Here is a 25,585-nt window from a genome sequence, read left to right as displayed (position 1 = left end):
ATTTAGATATATGTACAGTCCCAGACACATTTTCCTATGAACGTCTATATTTCCTACCGTTCTTGAATGCATCAAAATGACGTCCAAAAACAGGAAGTGCTCTCAAAATGTGTGCTTGCTAGTTGGAAAGTAGTTTTTTCCACCCCCGTCATGTTGAGTCAAAAGTTACTCAGACGAGCCTGCCTCTAACAGAACCGAGATATTACGAGACGGTTTATATATATATTTTTTTTTTATTTAGTTTTAATCGACAATTAATCCATTGCCGCCATTAGCAGAAGATGGAGGAGGACGAGGAACCTCCTGAGGAGTATGTTGCTCTGTGCAGCTTCACTGGAAATGGCAGCGATCAGGTTAGAAACTGATTTATATATTTATGTTATTATATAATTGAAAATAAAACAATGGCGTTGTAATTTTCTCGTCTTTATTAGTAGCGATAACATGCGTACGAATCAATACTTGCCAGGAAGTTTACTCTACTGTAGAGTAACAGGTATTTATTGGAGGTAAATTATCTATTTTAGAGGGTTAATGAGCATAAAAAGCATTTAGCAATAATGAAAATATTACTTTGTAGTGCTCGGTTCCTGGTACATAATTTAATAATTCAACCCGGAACTATTGATAAGGGAGTTGTTGCCACCCGGAGGGGTGAGCGGACGGAAAAGAGGGTTTTGTTGTTGCTGCGCGGAGAATTGGCTGTCATGTCTAACGGAGCGAGGAGTGTGGGTTAATGTCCTGGAAAAGAATGAAGTTCGCCCCCGAGTTCGACACCCCCGCCTCAGACTCCGGTTCTTCGGCGCTTCAACTTAATATTAACTTAATATTAATATTAGAAAAGCAACATGAGAACCGGACGTGAGGTACGGGGGCTTCTCATGATGTTGGCGTTGACTTTATTGTACAGCTTAGTGTCAGCAGAGGCGACCGACTGCTCGTCCACGCCAAGCCGTCTTCAGATTGGTGGTGGGTGGAGCTAAGAGGGGCCAACGGTTACGTCCCTGCCAGCCACCTCCTCCATGGGGATGCTGCAGAACAGCAGGAGGTGGAGGACCCGTGGCAGGATGAGGAGTACTTTGGCAGTTATGGAACCCTGGTTGGTCTTTAGTTGATTGACACATTTCTAAGCGTGTTCCTTTGGAGTAACTCACATTTGTCCAATCCCAGAGGCTCCACTTGGAGATGCTGTCAGACAAGAGCCGCACGGAGGCGTTCAGGAAGGTCATCGTCAGGAACAGCGCTTCCCTCCAGGAGAAGGTGGTCATGGACCTCGGCTGCGGGACGGGCATTGTGAGCCTGTTCTGTGCTAAGCTGGCTCAACCGGCGGCGGTGCTTGAACACTCTAAAAAGGCGTAACCTCCACTCTTCAGACGCCCAAGTGTGGCAGCTCCATCTGTGGTCTTGCAGGTGTATGCCGTGGAGGCCAGCTCCATGGCGGCGTGCACCAGAGCGCTGGTGAAGCAGAACGCATGTGAGGAGGTGGTGACGGTGCTGCAGGGGCGAGCAGAGGAGGTCCAACTACCTGAGCAGGTAGACATTCTGGTGTCGGAGTGGATGGGGAACTGCCTACTGGTAAGAATCAAACCTCACCCCCATCCAATTTTTGTTTAGATTGAAATCAAATCACATGACTTTGTGGTCTAGTTCGAGTACATGGTGGAGTCAGTCCTGCTCGCAAGGGACCGCTGGCTGAGGGACGGTGGCACCATGTGGCCCTCCTCTGCGACCCTCACCCTAGTCCCATGTATGGCCCATGGCTACTACGCAGAGAAAATGGCCTTCTGGGAGAACACCTACGGCCTGGACTTTACCCCTCTTCAGTAAGACACAAACGATGGAAACCAAAATGATCTATCATCAAAAGCTAATATTTTGTGGAGTTACCATATTTTGCAGAAATATGTTATATGTAAGGCTGCACGGTGGGTGAGTGTTTTGCATGCAGACCCGAGTTCAATTCCACTCTCGGCCATCTCTGTGTGGAGTTTGCATGTTCTCCCCGTGCATGCGTGGGTTTTCTCCGGGTACTCCGGTTTCTTCGCACATTCCAAAAACATGCTAGGTTAATTAGCGACTCCAAATTGTCCATAGGTATGAATGTGAGTGTGAATGGTTGTTTGTCTATATGTGCCCTGTGATTGGCTGGCCACCAGTCCAGGGTGTACCCCAGCTGGGATAGGCTCCACCACCCCCGCGACCCAGCGAAAATGACCCAGCTTATCTTCATGAGGGTTGCGGGGGGTGGACTGGTCGCCAGCCAATCACAGGGCACATATAGACAAACAACCATTCACACTCACATTCATACCTATGGACAATTTGGAGTCGCCAATTAACCTAGCATGTTTTTTTGGAATGTGGGAGGAAACCGGAGTACCCGGAGAAAACCCAAACATGCACGGTGAGAGCGTGCAAACTCCACACAGAGATGACAGAGGGTGGAATTGAACTCAGGTCTTCTAGCTGTGAGACCTACGCGCTAACCACTTGTTTGCCGTGCAGCCAAATGGATTATATATAATAATATAGTTAGAAATCTCACCATGTTGCAAGTGGCAGCACCATTTCCTGTGCATGGTATTTTGCATGAATGACACCATGCTTCCTCCCGGCAGACCTCTCGCACTGCAGGAGTTCTTTGCCAAACCCAAGTTCAGCCACGTCATGGACCCGGACGACTGCCTGGCCTCTCCTGAGGACGTCATCCGCTTGGACATGTACACGTTGCAGGTAGCAGACCTGGAGGTATAGTGTACTGTCGGTGTGTATATCAGTGATAGAGCGGCAAGGCGTATTGTGTATGACATCATAACAATAACAAGAGGCATTTGTGTTTCATTTAAAATCAGGAAATGCAGGGTCAGTTTCAGTTTTGCTTGGAAAAATCAGGCCTTTTCCACGGCTTCTCCGCCTGGTTCAGCGTTTGTTTCAAGAGCCTGGAAGAAGGGGGGGCATCGGTAGAGCTCAACACCGGTCCCAATGCTGAGTATAAATCATTCCATTCATCCTATTTGTGGAGTGCACTGATAGGAGAACATACCTTCATTATTATTATTATTATTATTATTATTATTATTATTATTATTATTATTATTATTATTATTATTATTATTATTATTATTATTATTATTATTATTATTATTATTATTATTATTATTATTATTTATTATTATTATTATTATTATTATTACGCCCTGTACAACACTGGTATGGAAACAGGAGTTCAGAACATTCCATAAGTTGAATTTGTTCCAATTTCAGAGTAATACTGTCACCAACTGGTGTGTGGAAACAACTAACTTGTGTGAAGTATTTCTGTTAGCCTTTTGAAACAAAATTGGTACATTTCCTGTTCTATGGTTATCGTCACACTTCTGCTATTTGACATTATTAGTAGATTTCTGTGATGTTAAGAAAAAGATAAACATATTCTGATGATGGTTTGAACTCTGCGGCACATTTTGATATAAAATTGGTGCATTTTCTGTTCTATGGTTATCGTCACACTTCTGCTATTTGATATCATTGGTAGATTTCTGTGATGTCAAGAAAAAGATAAACATATTCTGATGATGGTTTGAACTGTGTGGCACATTTTGATATAAAATTGGTACATTTTCTGTTCTATGGTTATCGTCACACTTCTGCTCTTTGACATCATTAGTAGATTTTTGTGATGTCAAGAAAAAGATAAACATATTCTGATGATGGTTTGAACTCTGGCACATTTTGATATAAAATTGGTACATTTTCTGTTCTATGGTTATCGTCAAACTTCTGCTCTTTGACATCATCGGTAGATTTCTGTGATGTCAAGTAAAAGATAAACATATTCTGATGATGGTTTGAACTTTGTGGCACATTTTTCCACAAAAAAATGCAAATTGTATTTACTTTTTTTTTTTTTACTTCCCAGACCAACACACTGGAAGCAGACGCTATTCATGCTTGATGAGCCTATTTTTGCTCATGTTGGCGACAGCATTCGCGGAAGCATCATTCTACGCAGGAACCCCGTCTGGAGGCGCCACATGACCGTCACCTTGCACTGGGACGTCAGCAGCCACGTGCAGGAGGCGCTCTCGTGCAAGGCAAATTAATCTAATCTGTAGTGTGATTAATGCTATAATAACGGGGCTAATGGTTAGACTCTTAGAATCAAGTGCATCATTTTTCTTTTGCTCTTTAGGCCGGGAGCAAGACCTTCCCTATGTGGAGATGACGGCTTCTCACCATCTGCTACATCACAGACACAGAAGGACGGGAGGTCACAGGGCAAGTCCACTTTCCACTCAGTTAAAGCAATAAAGTGTACAGTCTAGGTTTTAAGTCAGTACAAATATGCCATAAAAGTATAAAACATAGTGAACCACTGTATAGTTTGTCTTAAAAAGATATTGTGTATCATCCATTTGTAATAAATAATCATCACATTCATGGTATCACAGATAAATTTACTTATTCAGTCTTACCAGTGCTGCAGATGGATCTTCAAATATCAGCGCGTAAGTTCACCCTGCATAGCTTGTGTAGGTGGACTCTCGCCCCAAGACAGCTGGGATAGGCTCCAGCACCCCTCATGAAGAAAAGCGGTAGAAAATGAATGAATGAATGATCAACATGTGGTCCGTCCCTTTATCTAAATATGAAGTACATGGACCCTATTCTTCTGCAGGAAAGGTTCAGATACTTTGTTGTAAAGGTCTGGTCACGTCCTGGTAAGCTAAGCTTAGGTATACAACGCCCCATCTTAGTAGTTAAATTAATTTATTCAGCAAAGCATAAAATACGTTGCTGTAAAAAAACAAAACACCGAGTTGATCTCAATGGAAGGATGGCAGTGACAAGCACCTTCCAGCTCACAGCAGTGCCTCCCATTGAACACGTCTATGTATTTTATTGTCTGATTAGCAATTAGTAATAGTGGACAAATAATGCTCAATGTCTCATAGAAAAACTATGGAGTAATATTAATACCGGAAATCGAACACATAATGCACAAGGTTTGTTTGTATTTAACTTTATTTCATAGATTATTTACACAAATTTATACACATTATTTTAGAAGTCTTTTGTTTTCTAAAGGACTATATCGATAAAATGTAAATAACACTGGCCAGTACCTGACACTAGAAATATTTTGATGCTAAATATAATCAAAGCCAGCATATTACAAAGATAATAATGCTTTGTCAGAATATTCATATTTTGCCGTGTAGCTACTTTGGGCAATGCAAAACACTACTTGGTTTCCTTATACAGTACAAGATACAGTTAAGACCAAAATCATTCATGTTAAAAAGTCCCAAATTAATTTTCATATTCTTGCCTTTCTTCCCTTTACATAACTGTGCAAAATGGATGGACAGGAAGCTAATATGTTGCTAACGGTGCTATTGGAAACGCAGTAGCAGTTTTAAAAGAAGCGGAACAAATATATATATATATATATATATATATATATATATATAATAAGGCAACTATAGAATCTATGACAAGTTCAATGGACAAATATTAAAAAATAATCTGGACAAGAAACCGACAATTCCACCATTGACGCCATTTCCAACATTATGAAGCGATATATTTAATTCAGTGATCATCATCCATAAATTATGACTTAATTTATAAATTGGATTCCATCCAGCACTTATTATACTCATGTTAAATGTCCTTGCTTTACTTTTCCTTATTTAATATCTACACTTATATTTTGTATTATTTTTCATTATTTCCACTTTACTGCTCTTAAAAATCCCTTTTATTTATTACAATTTGTAGCTAGCGTATTAGCGTCGTAGTGGGCAAAACCGTTCGATAAAAAAGATCCGTTCATTACGGTCAATTGGTCATTAACCCTTGTGAATAAACCCGGTCAGCCGCATCGAGTCAGTCCGTTCCGACTCAAATGTCGGTCTCGAATGAACTGCCGACGAGTGTCGGTCGATCTCTCCGTCTCCGTGTTTCAATCAGCTAACCCCACCCACATTCAGAGCGAGGAGCGACGATAGGGCAGCACGCAGAAAGTCCCGCCCTTCGAAAAAAGGATCGGTGAACTGACTCTCCAGCCAATCAAATAAAAGCATTTGCAACTGAAAGGACTGAACGGGTATTTAAAGGGGCGGTGACCTCGTTCGTTTCGTTCACAACTAGTTCTTTTGACACGTTCGTTCATGACCGACACACCGCTAGCTTAGCGATAGCATTTAAAGAACAACATATTTGAGTAGAGTTGGAATAATTAAAACCAAATATAAAATATTGGCCAAAACTTGAGACACTTTGATGCATCTTGATCATGTTTAGCTTTTGGACTTGGCCTTGGATCGTGTCGTGACGTCAGCGGAAAACAAAGGCTCGGCGGCCTCCGGCGGTGGCGCCGGCTTGGACAGAGGGATGAACATCGGCGGTTTCACCACGCTCTCTTCGTCGCTTTTTTCCCCTTTCTGCTTCAGGTGTTTATCGCAGTGGGCGATGAAGGTGTCCATCTTGATGAAGGTCTTGTTGCACACTTTGCAGTGATAAGGCCGCAGCCCCTTCTCCAAGTGGACTTGAAGTCTGATGTAGGAGGAGCGGATGAAGGTACGGCAGCAGACGCCGCATTTGATGTCGTTGGCAGCGCCATCAGGACGAGGCGCGTGAGGCGTTTTCCCCTGCCGAGCGGCCTCCTCGGCTTTATGCGAGAGGAGAAGCGGCAGAGAGCCGAAGGAGGCGCCGCACTCCTCGCACCTGTAGAGGCGCTCGCCGGTGTGAAGGCGGACGTGCGAGAGGAGCCCCGATTTTTGCGCAAAGGCCTTGTCGCAGCAAGAACACTTGTAAGGTTTCTCGCCCGTGTGAAGTCGCCGATGCGTCTTCAGATGCGAGGCGCGGCCGAATGCCCTGCCGCAATCGGGGCATTTAAAAGGCCGGTTCCCGCTGTGGATGGCCTCGTGGGCGACGAGGTGCGAGGGCTGGTGGAAGTACTTCCCACAAGTGTTGCACCTGAACCTCCTCTCCTTGTTGTGAGAGGCAAGGTGAAGGGTCAAATGCGCAGACGAGATGAAGGTTTTGTTGCACACGGAGCAGCTGTGAGGGTCCAAGCTGATGCTCTTCTGGGCCTGCTGACCGTTGATGAGGCCGCCGGCCATTCGGCAGGATGGACACCCGGACTCGCTGTTGGTTTCATCCGTCTGTTTGGTTTGGTCTGACTGAGGTAGGCTGAAGCTGGTTCCACACTCTGTGCACTGCCGCTGACCTTCGGGGCTACTTTTCTCCTGCATGGTGACGTCTGCAACCACAGTGAGCAAACACACGCTTTCATTTAAAGGAACAGGCACGTTTTTTTTTGGCAATTTTGCCCAGTTTTATTTTTCTGAACACAAACTGCAGTTTTTAAAAAGTGATTGCACCCTAAACCTAATATCAAAATAATAGCAAAACATCCCCCGACCATCACACTACCACCACCATATTTTATTGTTAGACCATCACACTACCACCACCATATTTTACTGTTCGACCATCACACTACCATCACCATATTTTTACTGTTAGACCATCACACTACCACCACCATATTTTACTGTTAGACCATCACACTACCACCACCATATTTTACTGTTAGACCATCACACTACCACCACCATATTTCACTGTTAGGCCATCACACTACCACCACCATATTTTACTGTTAGACCATTACACTCCCACCACCATATTTTACTGTTAGACCATCACACTACCACCACCATATTTCACTGTTAGACCATCACACTACCAGCACCATATTTCACTGTTAGGCCATCACACTACCACCACCATATTTTTACTGTTAGACCATCACACTACCACCACCATATTTTTACTGTTAGACCATCACACTACCACCACCATATTTTACTGTTAAACCATCACACTACCACCACCACATTTTACTGTTAGACCATCACACTACCACCACCATATTTTACTGTTAGACCATCACACTACCACCACCATATTTTACTGTTGGTCAGACGTTCTTTTTCTGAAATGTGCCATTACTTTTTAGGTCAGATGTAATGACACAACTTCCAAAAAGTTCGACTTTTGTCTCGTCAGGCTACAGAGTATTTTATAATATACTAAACATAACAACAGAAAATGGCTGCACGGTGAGAGAGTGGTTAGCGTGCAGGCCTCACAGCTAAGAGACCCGGTTTGAGTCCACCCTCAGTGTTTTTCTACGGGTACTCCGGTTTCCTCCCACATTCCAAAAACATGCTAGGTTAATTAGCGACTCCAAATTGTCCATAGGTATGAATGTGAGTGTGAATGGTTGTTTGTCTATATGTGCCCTGTGATTGGCTGGCCACCAGTCCAGGGTGCCCATTTAGGAAGATTTTTCATGACAGTCCACCCGCTGAGCAACTATTCTCTCAAAAGTGGAACAAAAAATTTATAAATGAGAACATTTTTCTCATGTTTGGTTGCCGTAAACAAGCTCTAGGGCCATAATTCATAATTTAAATATTTCCAACATGTGCATACACAATAACAATGGTGAAGGAATACGTCTGTCTTGTATATTACTCATTTTACACGTTTACAGTGTTTTCAGTGGTATATAAATGCATTAATTGTTTGGGAGGGTCCAAAAGATACTGCAGTGCCTTTCTAGCTCCATTAATGAAAACCACAATGTTTGCATTGTTCAATTCAGACCTAAATACTGAGCATTATTACCTCCATTAAGGCCTAAAGGCTCTTGTATTGGATTTCATGATGACGTGAATGTGTACCTTACGAGGAGACGGAGATTGACAGAACAAGAAAAATAATGTAGCTCGTATGTTGAGCTAATCAATCGAGGAGACCAGAACACATAAAAATACGCTCACCTATAAACAAATATGAATTTCGGGCTACGCTTCGCATCAATATTCACCTCCTAAGTGGCTTTGAAGAAGAGTTTACATACCGTGAAGATGCTCTCAAGCGTGACGCGGAAATGACAATTTCTTCTGCGGCAACACAAAGGAAAGCTAAGTCACGTGATCCAACAGCGTAGCTGAAATATCGCCACCTGGCGGCTGGCGGTGTAACTAACATGCACCCATAATGGAGTACAGTAGTTGAATGATCAATCGTTTATATTAACGATGTTAGCACATTTGAACACATATCGTAATAGTACTATTAAGTACTGTGGATGGTTATATGATGGATATAAATATGTATGTATATTATTAAAGTGTGGTACACATACTGGTGGTACTTGTAGTGATACTAAGGTACAAGATATTCAACATTTCATCTTGTACCTCTACTAAACAAAATTTCGAGGTAGTACTTGGTGTAAACAGTTCCAAAGAACAATTGAGTTACAACATATGCAGTATCATAAATCAGTTTGTGCTCTTATTTCTTCATTACGAACTTTTGCGTGGCACAACACTCATTATGAAACAATAGCACCCCCGTGTGGTCATCACTGGTAAGCAATGAATTTTATAGTGCTTTTCAATGCAAACCAAAGCACTTCACAATAAAGTGAACCCATTATTAAAACATTAAAAATTGTGATGTCATGTTTAAGTTAAAATCATTACTTTATTCATTAAGAAAACATGTTATGAAAATAACAACGACTTACCATATATCAGACAAAAATGTATTTCCACAGGTGCTCCGCCTGCAATCCACATCTGACTTCATTTCAGATTGTTTTTCTGAGGGACAAATATATATATATATCACATATGTAGCAGATTCAGTCTTTGCGTTCTGCCGTCTCCTATTGCGTCAAAGCTGTACATCCTTGCAGCATGCCGAAGGCTTTTTTTTTTTTTTTTTCTGAGGCAAAGAAGCAACATGGAAGTCATGGTTGAGTCCTGTTGATAAGAGGGGGAGGCACATGCAACGTGGCTATCATATGACTGAAAACACACATATTCATCCTAGTTGGCATCATGGAGGACTAATCAAGTATAATGGAGTGTTTGTTTAAAATGGCTGACTGAGGCTGGATTCAAACGGCTGAACTTGCAGGGAAAATAAAAAGACTTTTAAGGCATCGTCCTCTTCATGTATGGAACCCGTTATCTTTACATAAGTCATTTTGCATTATGAGTACATACAAAAGGACACAAAAAAAACTATATTACAAAACTGGAGTGGAAGCTATTTGGAATAAGGATGGGGAGGAATAAATGGGTTGTAGTCAATCAACAGCTGTATTTGGGAGGGCAATACCTGGCTGCAACCAGCGGAGGCGCTGTTGAGTCAGTCTCAATTATCAGCTACGCGAAGTACATCCATATAAACATTCTTAAAATAATTCATAGATTAACCGCCCAATAAAAATGTAGTTAAATGGCGCCGTCTGATTGGTTGAGCTACAAAAACAAACACATGCATGATCGGGGCACATTATGAGCTACTTGTGTTGCTGCCGGTTAAAAACAGACAAAAAAAAAAAAAAGACATAGTGGACTGTACAAATCAAGATGGATCTTCCAGGCAAATAATTATAGTCCGTTTTCGTCCGTAGAGGTTCTCACATGTTGTACGCCACATATATGGGGTCCAGCTGGTCCGCCAGGAAGCCGTCCCTCAGGTGCATACGCTGCTTCTCCCCTCTGGAGTTAATAGGGATGACGCCGGGGTCCACTACCACGACCACTCCCACGATAAGGTAGTGTTCCTCTAGAACCACGTTGGTCACCAAGGCCACCAGGTCCAGGGCCTCTTGCTCGGAGCCTTCCAGCTCCACCACCACCACCAGCAAGTTGGTCCAAGTAAACACAGCGCTGAGGAGAAATGGAGTTCAAGCGGAGTGAACGGACAAACGAGTGTGTTCCGGTCATCATGGCCTCACCATTCAGCTATGCTCTTGTGGGAGCGGATGACGGAGGTCTCGATGTCAATGGGGTGATACCTCATCCCTCTCAGCTCCAGGGTTTCGTCGACAGAGCCAACCACGTAGAGGGCGTCATGGCGCTCTGACAGAAATACACACACATACTCATTAAACTCAATAAACAGAATCGCTAAATATTCCACAACCAAATATAAAGTCAAATGTGCAAACGAAAAGGAAAAAGCAGCATCGCTTTTTAGAGGAGACTGCTATTCAGAAACCTTTGTTTCCTGCTGCTCACTTTCCTCACTTTGTTTACACATCTTGATGAATCCCATGCAGCTTTAACAAAAAAAGAAAATAAAAAACTCCAAAGAACCGTAATTATGTAAGTAGGTATGTGTAAGTATGTAAGTATGTACGTACGGAAGTAAGTATGTAAGTGTGTACGTAAGAAAGTATGTACATAAGGAAGTAAGTATGTACGTAAGGAAGTAAGTATGTACTTAAGTAAGTAAGTAAGTATGTACGTAAGACATCTTGATGAATCCCATGCAGCTTTAACAAAAAAGGAAATAAAAAAACTCCAAAGAACCGTAAGTATGTAAGTAGGTATGTAAGTATGTACGTAAGTATGTACGTAAGGAAGTAAGTACGTACGTAAGTAAGTAAGTAAGTATGTAAGTATGTAAGTATGTATGTAAGTATGTATGTAAGTATGTACGTAAGGAAGTAAGTATGTATGTAAGTATGTAAGTATGTAAGTATGTAAGTATGTATGTAAGTAAGTATGTAAGTAAGTATGTATGTAAGTAAGTAAGTACGTATGTAAGTAAGTATGTAAGTATGTATGTAAGTATGTACGTATGTAAGTATGTACGTATGTAAGTATGTACGTATGTACGTAAGTAAGTATGTAAGTACGTAAGTATGTATGTAAGTATGTATGTATGTATGTAAGTATGTAAGTATGTACGTATGTACGTAAGTAAGTACGTAAGTATGTATGTAAGTATGTAAGTATGTATGTATGTATGTATGTAAGTCCATCCCTCCATGCATCCATCCATCCATCCATCCATCCATGTTTTCAGTTCATAATGTGAGAAGACTAGAAATAAATGCATTGTGAAATGCAAAAGCCAACCTATCTGGACTATGCGCACAATTTAGCGCACAATTTTTACGGAGCTCACCTCCACTGGCATCAGTCAGCTCGGTGCGCCGCAGGAAGCCCAGGTAACCCGTCCTCGCCCAGACTGTACGAGTGTCCCCGAAGCTGAGCTTGGTGTTAAAGTGGTCAGCGTGCAGCGCCTCCTCTCCATAGACGGTGTAGTAGCCTGTAGCATTGTGAGGACTGCTCACCCAGATCTACGTTAGGTGAGATAGATAAACGACAGGAAGTTTATACGTTTAATTTAGGTAGCTCATATTCAATGAAAATATACATCACAAGGAGGACTGGACTTCATTTGCAGCTCACCTCTCCAAGATGAGAGTCTCCCAAGGGTCCTTTAGTCTCGGTGTTGGCGATAATCACCTTGACACCAGGAAGGATCTACAATCAAAGTACAACGATTGAAGAAAGAACAAGTCCTTGGCCGCATGTTTATAGCGTGTGAGGCTATACCTTGCCCGACTCCATCAGTGGTAAACTGTGTGGGGACCCCCTTTCAACCAGGCGAACTCTGGAGAGAAGTCAAAATAAAAAGACAAAACCGTATGAGGCAAACTTGCGCAATAGTCTCACAACCCAAAAAGCACCAACTGGCCCACCTGTCATGTCGTAAAGCCCTCATGTCCACGTAAACCGTCGTGGGGTCCGGTCCCGCTGTACCCTGAGGAACGACAAAGACACAAAAAAATGACTATAAAGTTGACAGGAATATTTTATATTAGAGTATGATAATAATGATTGGTATTGCTCTCTTTGAAAAGCTTTAGATTGGTGCGGCATTTGGGGGTGCGGCATGTGATCATCCGTCAGGCAGCGGCTATAAAGTCCCGGTCCCAACCGAAAGTTGGGGATGAGTACCGCCTCAGTACGGATTTGGGAGCATGCTGACGCTATGTAGCACTTTTAGTGCAGGAGGAACTTTTGTTGTGTGTCAGGCCGTGTCGGGCTACAGACGACGCGTGACGCACGTGCGAAATCTGTAAGCTGCTGGATCTGTGAATTTCACTTGGAGATGAATAAAGTATGTAAGTATGTATGTATGTATGTATGTATGTATGTATGTATGTATGTATGTATGTATGTATGTATGTACGTATGTAAGTAAGTAAGTGAGTAAGTGAGTATGTAAGTAAGTATGTACATATGTAAATATGTATGCATGTATGTAAGTGAGTAAGTGAGTAAGTGAGTAAGTGAGTATGTAAGTAAGTATGTAAGTAAGTATGTAAGTATGTACATATGTAAATATGTATGTATGTATGTATGTAAGTGAGTAAGTGAGTATGTAAGTATGCAAGTATGCAAGTATGTATGCAAGTATGTAAGTATGTATGTAAGTATTTATGTATGTATGTAAGTATGTATGCAAGTATGTATGTATGTAAGTATGTATGTATGTATGTAAGTAAGTAAGTTAGTATGTAAGTAAGTATGTAAGTATGTACATATGTAAATATGTATGTGAGTAAGTGAGTATGTAAGTATGCAAGTATGTAAGTATGTATGTAAGTATTTATGTATGTATGTAAGTATGTATGTAAGTATGTATGTAAGTATGTATGTGAGTATGTATGTGGGTATGTATGTGAGTATGTAAGTAAGTATGTAAGTAAGTATGCATGTATGCAAGTATGCAAGTATGCAAGTATGCAAGTATGCAAGTATGCAAGTATGCAAGTATGCAAGTATGCAAGTATGCAAGTATGCAAGTATGCAAGTATGTATGTATGTATGTATGTATGTATGTATGTATGTATGTATGTATGTATGTATGTATGTATGTATGTATGTATGTATGTATGTATGTATGTATGTATGTATGTATGTATGTATGTATGTATGTATGTATGTATGTATGTATGTATGTATGTACGTATGTATGTAAGTATGTATGTACGTATGTATGTAAGTATGTATGTATGTATGTATGTATGTATGCAAGTATGTATGCAAGTATGTAAGTATGTATGTAAGTATGTATGTATGTAAGTATGTATGTAAGTATTAATGTAAGTATGGAGAATGTAAGTATGTAAGTATGTTTTCTTTGGCCTTTTGGGACACATAAGGTACAGTCCAGCCTCCCTGTAATTGTGCCTTTAGCAGTGTGTGATAAACAGTGTTTGACAGCGCACACTCGACATTAGAAAGCGTCCTCAACAGCCATGCACTAAGTTCTTCCTCCAATGTAAAGCAATGCAGCACAAAAGAGATTCAGCCAATACAAAAAAAGAACACAAAACTCGGCTTGCACGATGGGAGCTGAAGCTTGTCAGACGAACACAAAACCATGAAAAGAAAAATCAAACAAATGAACACCAATGACCACAAACACGCTTGCGGACGCAGCGACAGCCCCCCGAAAAGAGCAAACGGCCACTCTTGTCTGACAGTACCTGCTCAGCCAGTTTCCCTAACCTGTTGGACTGACGGGACACATAAATAAAAGACACAATTTTATGTATGTACATGTGGACACACATGCACACACACACACACACACACACACACAATACATGCACATTAAAAATCACCAGCAGCTCACAGTCCGACGGAGAAATCACCCGAAGTTCTCCAAAATAATCACACTTAGGTCACAACATTAGGTACCCCAGGATTACATTGTGCAGGTGAACCTAATGTTATGGCCAGTGAATGTATATATTTCAAACATTTATGTCAAAAAGCTCCATAAAACCACTCCATCCAAACAGTTTAGTCCTAAAACAAACATCTTATCGCTGATGGATCTTACCTGCAGACAAATGGCCACATTAACCCTGCAGCCGAATGTAGTGCTGACGGCCCGTGCCGACAACCCCAGGTCCTTGAAGATCTTGGAGAAGGACTGCGTCAATGCTATGCGAGGCCTCTCCTCTGCCACCACCATGCACGTGCGCACACACGACAGGTTAACGTTTCGCAGCTGTGAAGGAACAAAGCAACATTTAAAATGACAGCGACGGTTCTTAGCATATACGGAGGATTCCCACTCACCCGCAGTGCCTCGGTCTGTGCACCGAGACCTTTGGTGCACATCTCCATGACTGAATACGAGCAGAACGTGACCCGCACTTTGTACTGACTGACTGCCGCCAGCCACAGCGACACGTTGGTCTCCAGCTCCAGAGGGGGAACCAGGATGGACTGGTGGCCTGAGTAGACACTGAAACGGCAAACATAGCACAACGCAAAATGGCACACAGGCTCAAAATGGCGGGTTATTGGTGTCAACGACTGACCTGCACAGGCACCAGAGTGCAAAGCCGAGACCGCAGTACGGGTCCAGACAGATGGCAATCTGGCGAGAAGGGTAGAGCTCACACTGCAGTTTGATGGAGCGACATAAGGCACTGGTGGCTGCGTGAGACATCTACGAGACATCCAATGGCAAACATGAGGCGGAGGTATGAAACACCCGTGAAGGGAATTTGGGCGTTGATCAGCTCACCTTGACTCCTGCTAAGATGCCTGTGGTGGAAACACTGAAGTCTAGATAAGCTAACATCTCTGGGGTTGGGGGCTTGTAGAAGTGGGAACTTTTCTTCCTGGGGAGGTCATCTAAATGAGCAGACGTAAAGACCGACTCAAAGAACAATACGCTGTATTGGGACACCTTTTTCAAGACCCTGTTATGGAAAATAATTCATACAACAAAATCAATGACAAAAAAATTAAAAAAATTAAAGAAAAATTTTAAAAAAGGATGCTTTCTTGGATGTTTGATTAATCTGCTTCACTGATTATCATTATCCTGAAATAAAAAAAGGTCAGTAAGGCTAATTCAGAATGCCGCCTACAGAGAACATACTAACTCCTTATTTCGAAAATCACAAATACTTCATATATTAGTTCATCTTCAGCTAAAATAATGCATAAAATAAAAATAAAAATAAAAATAAAAATAAAAATAAAAATAAAAATAAAAATAAAAATAAAAATAAAAATAAAAATAAAAATAAAAATAAAAATAAAAATAAAAATAAAAATAAAAATAAAAATAAAAATAAAAATAAAAATAAAAAAATCTTAAACTAGGAAAACAGGAAGTGAACAAATGTAACAGTTACTGATTGTAAAAGTACCAGATGGAGGGGTAGGATTTAATAAGCTTTGCTTCTTCCTACTCCTTTTGGAAATGTGGAACTATGAACTGATTATGTGATGCATTCAATTGTAATCTGATGCATGTTCAAATGAAATTAAACCAAATAAGCATCATGGCTGCTCCTCTATTGTTTGCTAACAAGTCACTAGTGTGCGTGTGAGTGACAAGAAGAAAAGCTCCAATCTCCAATCTCGGGTATGCTCAGTAACTGTTACATTTGTTCACTTCCTGCTTTCTATAATACAGTTTAAGTTTTTTTTTTTTTTTTTAATAATGTACCTTGTACCGAAGTACAAGATGATGACCATACAATCATATTGTAAGTGTATATGTGAGATACAATAATATAACATATTATGCATGTGTGAAATAAATTAAGAAGAAAAAAAGAATATGAAAGTATGGTAGTCCACCTGTGTCTATCACCATGGGCCAGCTCTTGACATCCACTGCAGCGGCAGCTTCTTTGGATTTCAGCAGCTTCATTATTGCTTGAGTGGTGAGGATACACACTGACTTACTGACCTTTTAACACACAGATAACATTACATTACATTACATTACATTACTACTATATCATGTCATTGACTTTGCTTCATTGTTCCTTTAAGGTAGACCATAGTATAGGACAGGGGTGGGCAAACTTTTTGACTCGCGGGCCGCATTAATTTAACAAAATTGACGGGGGGGATTATGTAGTATTTTACACGTAACAGTCCATTTTTACACCTATATTTTTACACATATTTTACATGTAAAAGTGTCATGCAATCTGCTATATGTGCACTTTGAAATCATTTATTTGATGTAAAGTGTGTTTCTCAATGTATTATTATTATTATTATTGTTATTTTTATTAGAATTATTATTATTATTAGTTATAGTAATGTTATTATATTATTATTATTATTTTGTTATAATAATAATATTACTACCATTATTATATTAATATTATTAACAACAATATTAATATAATAGTAGTATTATTATCATTATTTGTATTACTATTATTGTGCTTGTGCTCCTTTTTCCAGGAGTATTTTGTAATATTACTACCATTATTATATTAATATTATTAACAACAATATTAATATAATAGTAGTATTATTATCATTATTGACAACAACAACTTCTTCTTCTTCCTTCTTCTTCCTTCTTCTTCCTTCTTCTTCCTTCTCCTTCCTTCTCCTTCCTTCTCCTTATTCCTCTCATTCTTCCTCTCATTCTTCTTCTTCTTCTCATTCTTCTTCTTCTTCTCATTCTCATTCTTCTTCTTCTTCTCATTCTCATTCTTCTTCTTCTTCTCATTCTCATTCTTCTTCTTCTTCTCATTCTCATTCTTCTTCTTCTTCTTCTCATTCTCATTCTTCTTCTTCTCATTCTCATTCCTTCTCATTCCTTCTCATTCCTTCTCCTTCCTTCTCCTTCCCATTCTCCTTCCCATTCTCCTTCCCATTCTCCTTCCCATTCTTCTTCCCATTCTTCTTCCCATTCTTCTTCCCATTCTTCTTCCCATTCTTCCTCCCATTCTTCCTCCCATTCTTCCTCCCATTCTTCCCCTTCTTCCCCTTCTTCTCATCCTCCTCCTCGTCATCCTCCTCCTCGTCATCCTCCTCCTCGTCATCCTCCTCCTCGTCATCCTCCTCATCCTCGTCATCCTCGTCATCCTCCTCCTCCTCATTCTCCTCCTCCTCCTCCTCATTCTCCTCCTCCTCCTCCTCCTCCTCCTCCTCCTCCTCCTCATTCTCCTCCTCCTCCTCCTCCTCATCATCCTCATCCTCCTTCTTCTTCTTCTTCTTCTTCTTCTTATTATTATTATTATCATGTGTTTGTGTCCCTTTTTACAGGAGCATTTTGTAACAGACCACATCAAATAACGAAATTGATAAAGCAGCTACCTCAACCATCAAAAAATTGGCCCAAGCCACGATGCCAGGTTTTATGTTGAGTTCAAATGAAATATTTGGAAAAAAACAGGCCGGCCATATTGAAACACTTGGCGGGCCGGATGTGGCCCCTGGGCCGTAGTTTGCCCACCCCTGGTATAGGATATATAAGAGTATATCACTGTGGGTCTGCATGGTCTCTGTCACCTCAACAATCATCTTGACAGTGGGGAGGGTGGTAGCCAGGTTCTGTGGGTGTGGAGGTCTGACTGTCACCGGGATGCAGCCAGCATACAAGCACCCATAAAAGGTGGCGATCAGGTCGATTCCTGTGCATAAATATAAGCAATTATGGATTATTGTAATATATATTTGGGAAAAAAAAAACATCCGGGTTATGTTGAGTAACCTGGTGGGTAGACGAGTGCTACATGGTCCCCGGTGTTGAGGCGTCCCATAAGAGCCGCAGCCACCCGCTCCGCTCGCTTGTGCAGCTGCAGACAGGACGCTGAATTTGCTACCGTGCCCTAAAAGACAAGACGCCGAATTTATCCATCATTGGACATCTTGACTGACTGTTTGACGGGTCGAGGTACCTTGGCATTGAGAACAAGGAACAACGGATGGTCTGGCGTGGCCTGCGCCCTCCACTGTAGTACATCTTGAATATAGAGGAACTGCAGGCAAACACAAAGAAACAAGGGTTCCTTTTTAAATTAACAGTAGTAAGTGTTAGGATAGGGCGGCACCAAGGGTGGAATCGAACCCTGGTCTCCTATCTGTGAGGCCTGCACGCTAACCACTCGCCCACCGTGCAGCCATTTTCTGTTGTTATGTTTAGTATATTATAAAATACTCTGTAGCCTGACGAGACAAAAGTCGAACTTTTTGGAAGTTGTGTGTCTTATTACATCTGACCTAAAAAGTTACGGCACATTTCAGAAAAAGAACGTCCTACCAACAGTAAAATATGGTGGTGGTAGTGTGATGGTCTAACAGTAAAATATGGTGGTGGTAGTGTGATGGTCTAACAGTAAAATGTGGTGGTGGTAGTGTGATGGTCTAACAGTAAAATATGGTGGTGGTAGTGTGATGGTCTAACAGTAAAATATGGTGGTGGTAGTGTGATGGTCTAACAGTAAAATATGGTGGTGGTAGTGTGATGGTCTAACAGTAAAATATGGTGGTGGTAGTGTGATGGTCTAACAGTAAAATATGGTGGTGGTAGTGTGATGGTCTAACAGTAAAATATGGTGGTGGTAGTGTGATGGTCTAACAGTAAAAACCCAGTGAGAAAACCCACGCATTCACGGGGAGAACGTACAAACTCCACACAGAGATGGCCGAGGGTGGAATTGAACTTAGGTCTCCTAGCTGTGAGGCCTGCGTGCCTAATAAATACATAAATAATAATAAATAATAATACTTTCACTTTGACACAAACTTGGTCAGGCTGCACGGCGGTCTAGCGGTTAGCGCACAGACCTCACAGCTAGGAGACCAGGGTTCAATTCCACCCTCGGGCATCTCTGTGTGGAGTTTGCATGTTCTCCCCGTGCATGCGTGGGTTTTCCATTCCAAAAACATGCTAGGTTAATTAGCGACTCCAAATTGTCCATAGGTATGAATGTGAGTGTGAATGGTTGTTTGTCTATATGTGCCAGTCCAGGGTGTACCCTGCCTTACGCCCGAAGACAGCTGGGATAGGCTCCAGCACCCCCCGCGACCCTCGTGAGGAAAAGCGGTAGAAAATGAATGAATGAATGAAGTGTTAGGATATCTATATTTAATAAATGCATCATATCTATAACAACAGAGCTTAGACACAAAAACCTGCAGAATATTCCTATTGTGGCCGGGTGCATGGTCTACAAAACTAAATATACATACAGTACATACTGTATATATGTCAACAACACACACTTTAAAGCAATTAATTAGTTCCAGACCCAAATGTGATATATGAATTTCCATAAAGTAGGCTTCCTTAACTATATTTATATTAATAATTTTGCTGTTAAAGTATAGAAAACCTGTTCATAACCTTCTAAATACAGTATTATGTTACATAATAACATTATTGGAGCCTTCTAGACATGAAATAACACCCCTATAGTCACCTTTACACTAGTAATACCTAATAAAGTAGAAAAAATATATATTAAATATATATTAAATATGAAATAATAAGACTCCTGTCCATGTGTGTCTTCCCTTAAACAACCTGAAAGAGAAGCGGACAGGAAGTGACCTCGAGGGTTCAGAGTGGAGTTTCAGCTCGGTGTGAGTAACGGCCGTAAAAGTCGACTGTATTTTTAGTAGGGATTTTTATTAGTGGGGCTGCACGGCGGATGAGTGGTTAAGCGGGTCTCCTAGCTGTGAGGTCTGTGCGCTAACCACTAGACCGCCGTGCAGCCTGACCGAGTTTGTGTCAAAGTGAAAGTACCTTGTTTATTTGTTATTATTTATATATTTATTAGGCACGCATGCCTCGCAGCTAGGAGAGCCGAGTTCGATTCCACCCTCGGCCATCTCTGTGTGGAGTTTGCATGTTCTCCCCGTGCATGCGTGGGTTTTCTCCGGGTACTCCGGTTTCCTCCCACATTCCAAAAACATGCTAGGTTAATTAGCGACTCCAAATTGTCCATAGGTATGAATGTGAGTGTGAATGGTTGTTTGTCTATATGTGCCCTGTGATTGGCTGGCCACCAGTCTCTCGCCTGAAGACAGCTGGGATAGGCTCCAGCACCCCCGTGACCCTCGTGAGGATAAGCGGTAGAAAATGAATGAGTTGCTGAATTTGGACGAGTGGTTAGCGTGGAGGCCACACAGCTAGAAGACCCGAGTTCGATTCCACCCTCGGCTGATTTTTCATTAGGGAGAACAATCAAATCTGCAATTGATCTTTGTGTGTCTCACCAAATATTAGTTAATGACACCTAATTATTTTGGGAATATAATTTATATTTTGGTTAATCATATTTTTGTCATTTTTATGCTTGCAAATTTGCTAAAATATCGATATTTTTGACAAATAATAAGTCAAACAGCATAAATTATTCACTAATATATAGTTTAAAAAAAAACATTTTGCAGTCATTTGCTTTGACAAACCATGTAAACCTGAGTGGACGTACCTGATCGTTGTCTTCTAACTGGGTCACGTCTCTCCCACAGGCCTGTGCTATCCTCTTGCCTGCCACCAGGTTGCCCACTATCATAGAAGCGGGGCCGACCTCTGCACAGCACACGTATCATCCGTCACGCAGTGAACACCAACATCATTGAGATAAACACATCAGTAACGACGACAACAGCGGAGAAACGTGCTGCTCGATACCTGGCTGCTTTTGTCTGGGCTTGGGCAGGTTGGTGACGCACGTGTGAGGGCACATAAGGACATTGCAGGGATGCAAGGCGCCCTCTAGGAAGCGCTGTTTAGTTTCTGAAATGTGGATGCCGCCCAGGGGAGCCTTGGGAAGCGTGTTGGCAGGCACCAGAGCCAAGCAGTACACCCCCACCTGGTGGATGCTGTCTATTGCCTGGAAAAATAACATAAAAAATAAATAAAACAGCAGGTCAACAAAGCTGTCAAACCAAAGATATAATCATAAAATCATATTTAATTGTAGGATACAAACATACTGTATTATACAATAAGACACTTGAGTGTCGCTGCATTAATTCTGCTATTAGTTACTTTATATCATGCTGGTATTAATCTCTCTAATCCTTTGGATAACTATCAGATCTCAGGAGTTTAAACATTGGCCTTTCATATAATAAACTGTGCTAAATGATTGACAGGAAATTATAATTCATTCATTTTGTACAGCCAATCACAGGGCACATATAGACAAACAACCATTCACACTCACATTCATGCCTATGGACAATTTGGAGTCGCTAATTAACCTAGCATGTTTTTGGAATGTGGGAGGAAACCGGAGTACCCGGAGAAAACCCACGCATGCACGGGGAGAACATGCAAACTCCACACAGAGATGCCCGAGGGTGGAATCGAACTCGGGTCTTCTAGCTGTGTGGCCTGCACGCTAAGGACTCATCCAAATTCAGCAACTCATTCATTTTCTACCGCTTATCCTCACGAGGGTCGCTGGAGGGGGTGCTGGAGCCTATCCCAGCTGTCTTCGGGGCGAGAGGCGGGCTACACCTCGGACTGGTGGCCAGCCAATCACAGGGCACATATAGACAAACAACCATTCACACTCACATTCATACCTATGGACAATTTGGATTGGCTAATTAACCTAGCATGTTTTTGGAATATGGGAGGAAACCGGAGTCCCTGGAGAAAAACCACCAAGGGTGGAATCGAACCCTGGTCTCCTATCTGTGAGGCCTGCACGCTAACCACTCGTCCACCGTGTGATGGTCTAACAGTAAAATATGGTGGTGGTAGTGTGATGGTCTAACAGTAAAATATGGTGGTGGTAGTGTGATGGTCTAACAGTAAAATATGGTGGTGGTAGTGTGATGGTCTGACAGTAAAATATGGTGGTGGTAGTGTGATGGTCTAACAGTAAAATATGGTGGTGGTAGTGTGATGGTCTAACAGTAAAATATGGTGGTGGTAGTGTGATGGTCTAACAGTAAAATATGGTGGTGGTAGTGTGATGGTCTAACAGTAAAATATGGTGGTGGTAGTGTGATGGTCTAACAATGAGTTAATATTCATAATAATATCCATGTGTTTTGGTATACATATCATGTTTTATATGAACCTTGTCAAAAGTAAAAAGCCACTAAGCACCTGAAGGACACGGCTCATCCACTGGAAGCTGTCTTCTTCTGAGGCATCTGGTCTCTGCTCTGCCACGACGACAATCCTCTCGTCATGCAGCACTGACACGGAGAACACAGCTATCCTGCAACACACAATGCAAAATATCCTATTTGGCCGATGCACGAGTAGGTGGCTTTTAAACTGACCCTACTATAATAGCAGTTATACAATCTAATGAAATTATTACAAGCTTACAATAACGTGGTAGTAGTGGAAAAAAAAACGGGAAAGATTTGTGTATCCATGTTTGGTTCTATGGTCATCATCACACTTTTCCTCTTTGCCATTTCTGTTACCCAGACACAAACATGTACTTGTGTACTTAATGGTGTGTATTTGTCTACACAAGTACAGCTATAAAGGACATGAAGTCATGTGTCTCCTAACCTCCCCCTGTAAACAAACTTCATAGGCTCCACTGCGAGCGCCGTGGCAACCACGTCATCAGCGTTGTGTCGCCGCCCACTGACCACCATCAGTCCATCCATCTTCCCGACAACAAACACAAGGTTGTCCTGACGGACACAAAAACAACAATATTAGACAGAAATATTTCAAAATGAAGCTATTTACTTTATTTAGATCATATAGTTTCCTAGTACAATAATACTGTGAGTGCTGGAAAACTCAATCTGAGGTGTTATTTGTTATTTGGGTCAGATGAACCATTAAAGATGTCTACTTTGTGATCAGCATACAAAAGATGCAGACTAAGGTTATTACTTCTCAGTATGAGTGTCTTTGATACAAAGAACTTACTGGTCCCACAAAGCCCAGAAGCGAAGTTCTGGTGAAAGCTCGGTCACTGACAGGAATTCCACTCGACGTGAGAGGTATAGTCTGTAAACAAAAACACAAAAAAACCCCAGATTGTCATAAACAGTGACAGAAAGTATTCCAGTCTATAAAAATACACCTTGTTGAGGTACAAGTGCTACATGGTGAAACACAAACTGACCGAAGACTCACTGTGATTATTTAAAGCAAGGGTCTCAAACACGCGGCCCGCGGGCCAAATGTGGCCCGCAGGACACTAGTTTGAGGCCCCCGCCTTGATATGAAAGTTTAATGTTAGTGCGGCCCGCGCAAGTTTGATATGGATGCTGTATGGTATCATGTACCCAGAAAAAATTATTACGTTTGATTAATGTTCATGTTAAAGGTTAAATAACTGTTAATAGTTTTCCTCCCTATCCGTGTGGAAGTGGTAAGTTTTTGGCTATTTAAGTTGAAAGGAAATAACTTGAAGGCTACCGTTTAGGTCGCTAGCTCTCTAGTTTGCGAGTTAGCATGTGTCTCAAGACCCTGCAGTTGCGGGTTGCAGACCCGACAGTGATAAGTGAATTTCAGCAAAGTAGGATTCCTTACTTACAAATGGCATAATTTCATAAAGCATAAAAAACCCGTTCATTACCTTCTAAATTATTTTTTTACACTGTTAGAGCCTTGTAGACATGAACTAACGCCCCTATAGTTACCAGAACAACTGTATTACTGGTTGCAGATCCGACAGTGATAAGTGAATTTCAGCAAAGTAGGATTCCTTACTTACAAATGGCATAGTTTCATAAAGCATAAAAAACCCGTTTATTACCTTCTAAATTATTTTTTTACACTGTTAGAGCCTTGTAGACATGAACTAACACCCCTATAGTTACCAGTACCAGTAGTATCACTCAATATAGTGGACAAAATAAAAGTAAATAAGCCATTTAATACATGAATAAGACTTGTGCTTGTATATGTTACTATAAATATGTTTTCTTTGGGACATGAAAGAGGTATAAAAACAGGAAGTGACGTCGGTGGTACAGAGTTGAATGTCAGCTTTGCGCAACCTGTGTGAGATGATTCAAACCTGCAATAAAAGTCTGATGCTTGTGTGTCTCATTGAACATTAACACTACTGACACCTAGTGACTAGTGTAGAATACTAATCTTCATCCATGTCTTTGAACGCATCTTCTGAATTTGTATATTAGTTCATTTCGCTATTATGCTGCAAAATGCTTGATTTAGGCCAAAATTATGTAACATTTGTTTAAATATGCGTACATATTGAATAATTATAGGCCGTACTAAACCACAAAACAGCATTTTATAATGAATATATTTTTTAAAAAGTGTGATAGAGCGAAGCAACGGAATTTGAACCACAATGTGATTATAACGCACAATAAAAACACTAACCTCAAATATATTTTTGGTCATGCCCTGGAGTCCGTAATAGGCGGCGCCGGTGCACCTCGAGCTGACGCAAATCTCGCCCACCTCATCTGTCTGGCAAAGGTACGGCGTCCCTTCCACCCGCACGACGCACACCAGAGCTGCAAATACACAAATGTCATTCAATTAAAAATATGCATGAAAGTATCTACTGTATGTTGTACAATTATGTTTTTAGAATGTTACTAAAACCCCATCTGGGGCCCCTACTCAAGGTTTCTTTTTCAGTTTTTCCATGCCCTGATGGGGGTTCAGATCAGGGATGTGGTCTATTGTATATCATCTACTGCAGGGGTGCTCACACTTTTTCAGCATGCGAGCTACTTTTAAAATGACCGAGTCAAAATGATCTACCCACTACAAAAATGCAAAACATCTATTTATTTTCAAATGTATTGAGGATTATTTGTACGTACAATGTATGTTGATGTACCTTACATAACCAAATGAGCCAATATTGCGAAACACACATAATTAACTATTAAATTTTTTTGTAATTACCTGAGTTTACTTTGATGACTTGTACTGAATTGAACCAGCCAGGGATGCATAGTCCGGA

The 25,585-nt window shown here is 41.2% G+C and overlaps 3 protein-coding genes across 4 annotated transcripts in view; 1 reads left to right on the top strand and 2 right to left on the bottom strand.

The window, feature by feature from the left end:
- The first annotated feature begins 95 nt into the window (after positions 1 to 95).
- On the top strand, positions 96 to 4,503 carry prmt2 (protein arginine methyltransferase 2). Its single transcript, XM_058082931.1, has 9 exons — positions 96 to 353; positions 911 to 1,099; positions 1,171 to 1,332; positions 1,411 to 1,575; positions 1,648 to 1,823; positions 2,619 to 2,748; positions 2,853 to 2,989; positions 3,920 to 4,094; positions 4,193 to 4,503. Exons 1-9 carry the CDS (start codon positions 282 to 284, stop codon positions 4,223 to 4,225), a joined length of 1,239 nt encoding a protein of 412 aa, XP_057938914.1. The 5' UTR covers positions 96 to 281; the 3' UTR covers positions 4,226 to 4,503.
- Positions 4,504 to 5,007: 504 nt separating this feature from the next.
- Positions 5,008 to 8,726, bottom strand: LOC131136264 (zinc finger protein 677-like). The gene is made up of 2 exons (XM_058082932.1): positions 8,707 to 8,726; positions 5,008 to 7,270 (listed from the first exon to the last, which is right to left on the bottom strand). Exon 2 carries the CDS (start codon positions 7,260 to 7,262, stop codon positions 6,306 to 6,308), a length of 957 nt encoding a protein of 318 aa, XP_057938915.1. The 5' UTR covers positions 7,263 to 7,270; positions 8,707 to 8,726; the 3' UTR covers positions 5,008 to 6,305.
- Positions 8,727 to 9,553: 827 nt separating this feature from the next.
- dip2a (disco-interacting protein 2 homolog A) overlaps positions 9,554 to 25,585 on the bottom strand; it is a 93,170-nt gene continuing 77,138 nt past the window's right edge. For both annotated transcript variants that reach the window (XM_058081223.1, XM_058081224.1), the window contains 20 exons: positions 24,991 to 25,127; positions 23,560 to 23,640; positions 23,188 to 23,315; positions 22,768 to 22,882; positions 21,334 to 21,535; positions 21,131 to 21,231; positions 18,590 to 18,670; positions 18,403 to 18,520; positions 18,201 to 18,322; positions 16,521 to 16,632; positions 15,451 to 15,560; positions 15,242 to 15,372; positions 14,997 to 15,165; positions 14,755 to 14,925; positions 12,599 to 12,660; positions 12,453 to 12,510; positions 12,306 to 12,380; positions 12,019 to 12,193; positions 10,841 to 10,964; positions 9,554 to 10,772 (listed from right to left, as the gene is read on the bottom strand). In XM_058081223.1, coding sequence (XP_057937206.1) covers positions 10,520 to 10,772; positions 10,841 to 10,964; positions 12,019 to 12,193; positions 12,306 to 12,380; positions 12,453 to 12,510; positions 12,599 to 12,660; positions 14,755 to 14,925; positions 14,997 to 15,165; positions 15,242 to 15,372; positions 15,451 to 15,560; positions 16,521 to 16,632; positions 18,201 to 18,322; positions 18,403 to 18,520; positions 18,590 to 18,670; positions 21,131 to 21,231; positions 21,334 to 21,535; positions 22,768 to 22,882; positions 23,188 to 23,315; positions 23,560 to 23,640; positions 24,991 to 25,127 — 2,525 coding nt within the window. In that variant the 3' untranslated portion in view covers positions 9,554 to 10,519. The remainder of the gene's footprint in view (positions 10,773 to 10,840; positions 10,965 to 12,018; positions 12,194 to 12,305; positions 12,381 to 12,452; positions 12,511 to 12,598; positions 12,661 to 14,754; positions 14,926 to 14,996; positions 15,166 to 15,241; positions 15,373 to 15,450; positions 15,561 to 16,520; positions 16,633 to 18,200; positions 18,323 to 18,402; positions 18,521 to 18,589; positions 18,671 to 21,130; positions 21,232 to 21,333; positions 21,536 to 22,767; positions 22,883 to 23,187; positions 23,316 to 23,559; positions 23,641 to 24,990; positions 25,128 to 25,585) is intronic.

The sequence above is a fragment of the Doryrhamphus excisus genome, chromosome 9 (genome assembly GCF_030265055.1).
Source record: "Doryrhamphus excisus isolate RoL2022-K1 chromosome 9, RoL_Dexc_1.0, whole genome shotgun sequence".
NCBI lineage: Eukaryota > Metazoa > Chordata > Actinopteri > Syngnathiformes > Syngnathidae > Doryrhamphus > Doryrhamphus excisus.
This window is presented reverse-complemented; position numbering and strand designations above follow the sequence as displayed.

Coding starts and splice junctions, on each gene's coding strand:
- prmt2 (XM_058082931.1), top strand. CDS start 282: ATGGAGGAGGACGAGGAACCTCCTGAGGAGTATGTTGCTCTGTGCAGC. Junction 1,333..1,410: donor AGCTGGCTCAACCGGCGGCG/GTGCTTGAACAC, acceptor GTGGTCTTGCAG/GTGTATGCCGTGGAGGCCAG. Junction 1,576..1,647: donor GGATGGGGAACTGCCTACTG/GTAAGAATCAAA, acceptor TTTGTGGTCTAG/TTCGAGTACATGGTGGAGTC.
- LOC131136264 (XM_058082932.1), bottom strand. CDS start 7,262: ATGCAGGAGAAAAGTAGCCCCGAAGGTCAGCGGCAGTGCACAGAGTGT.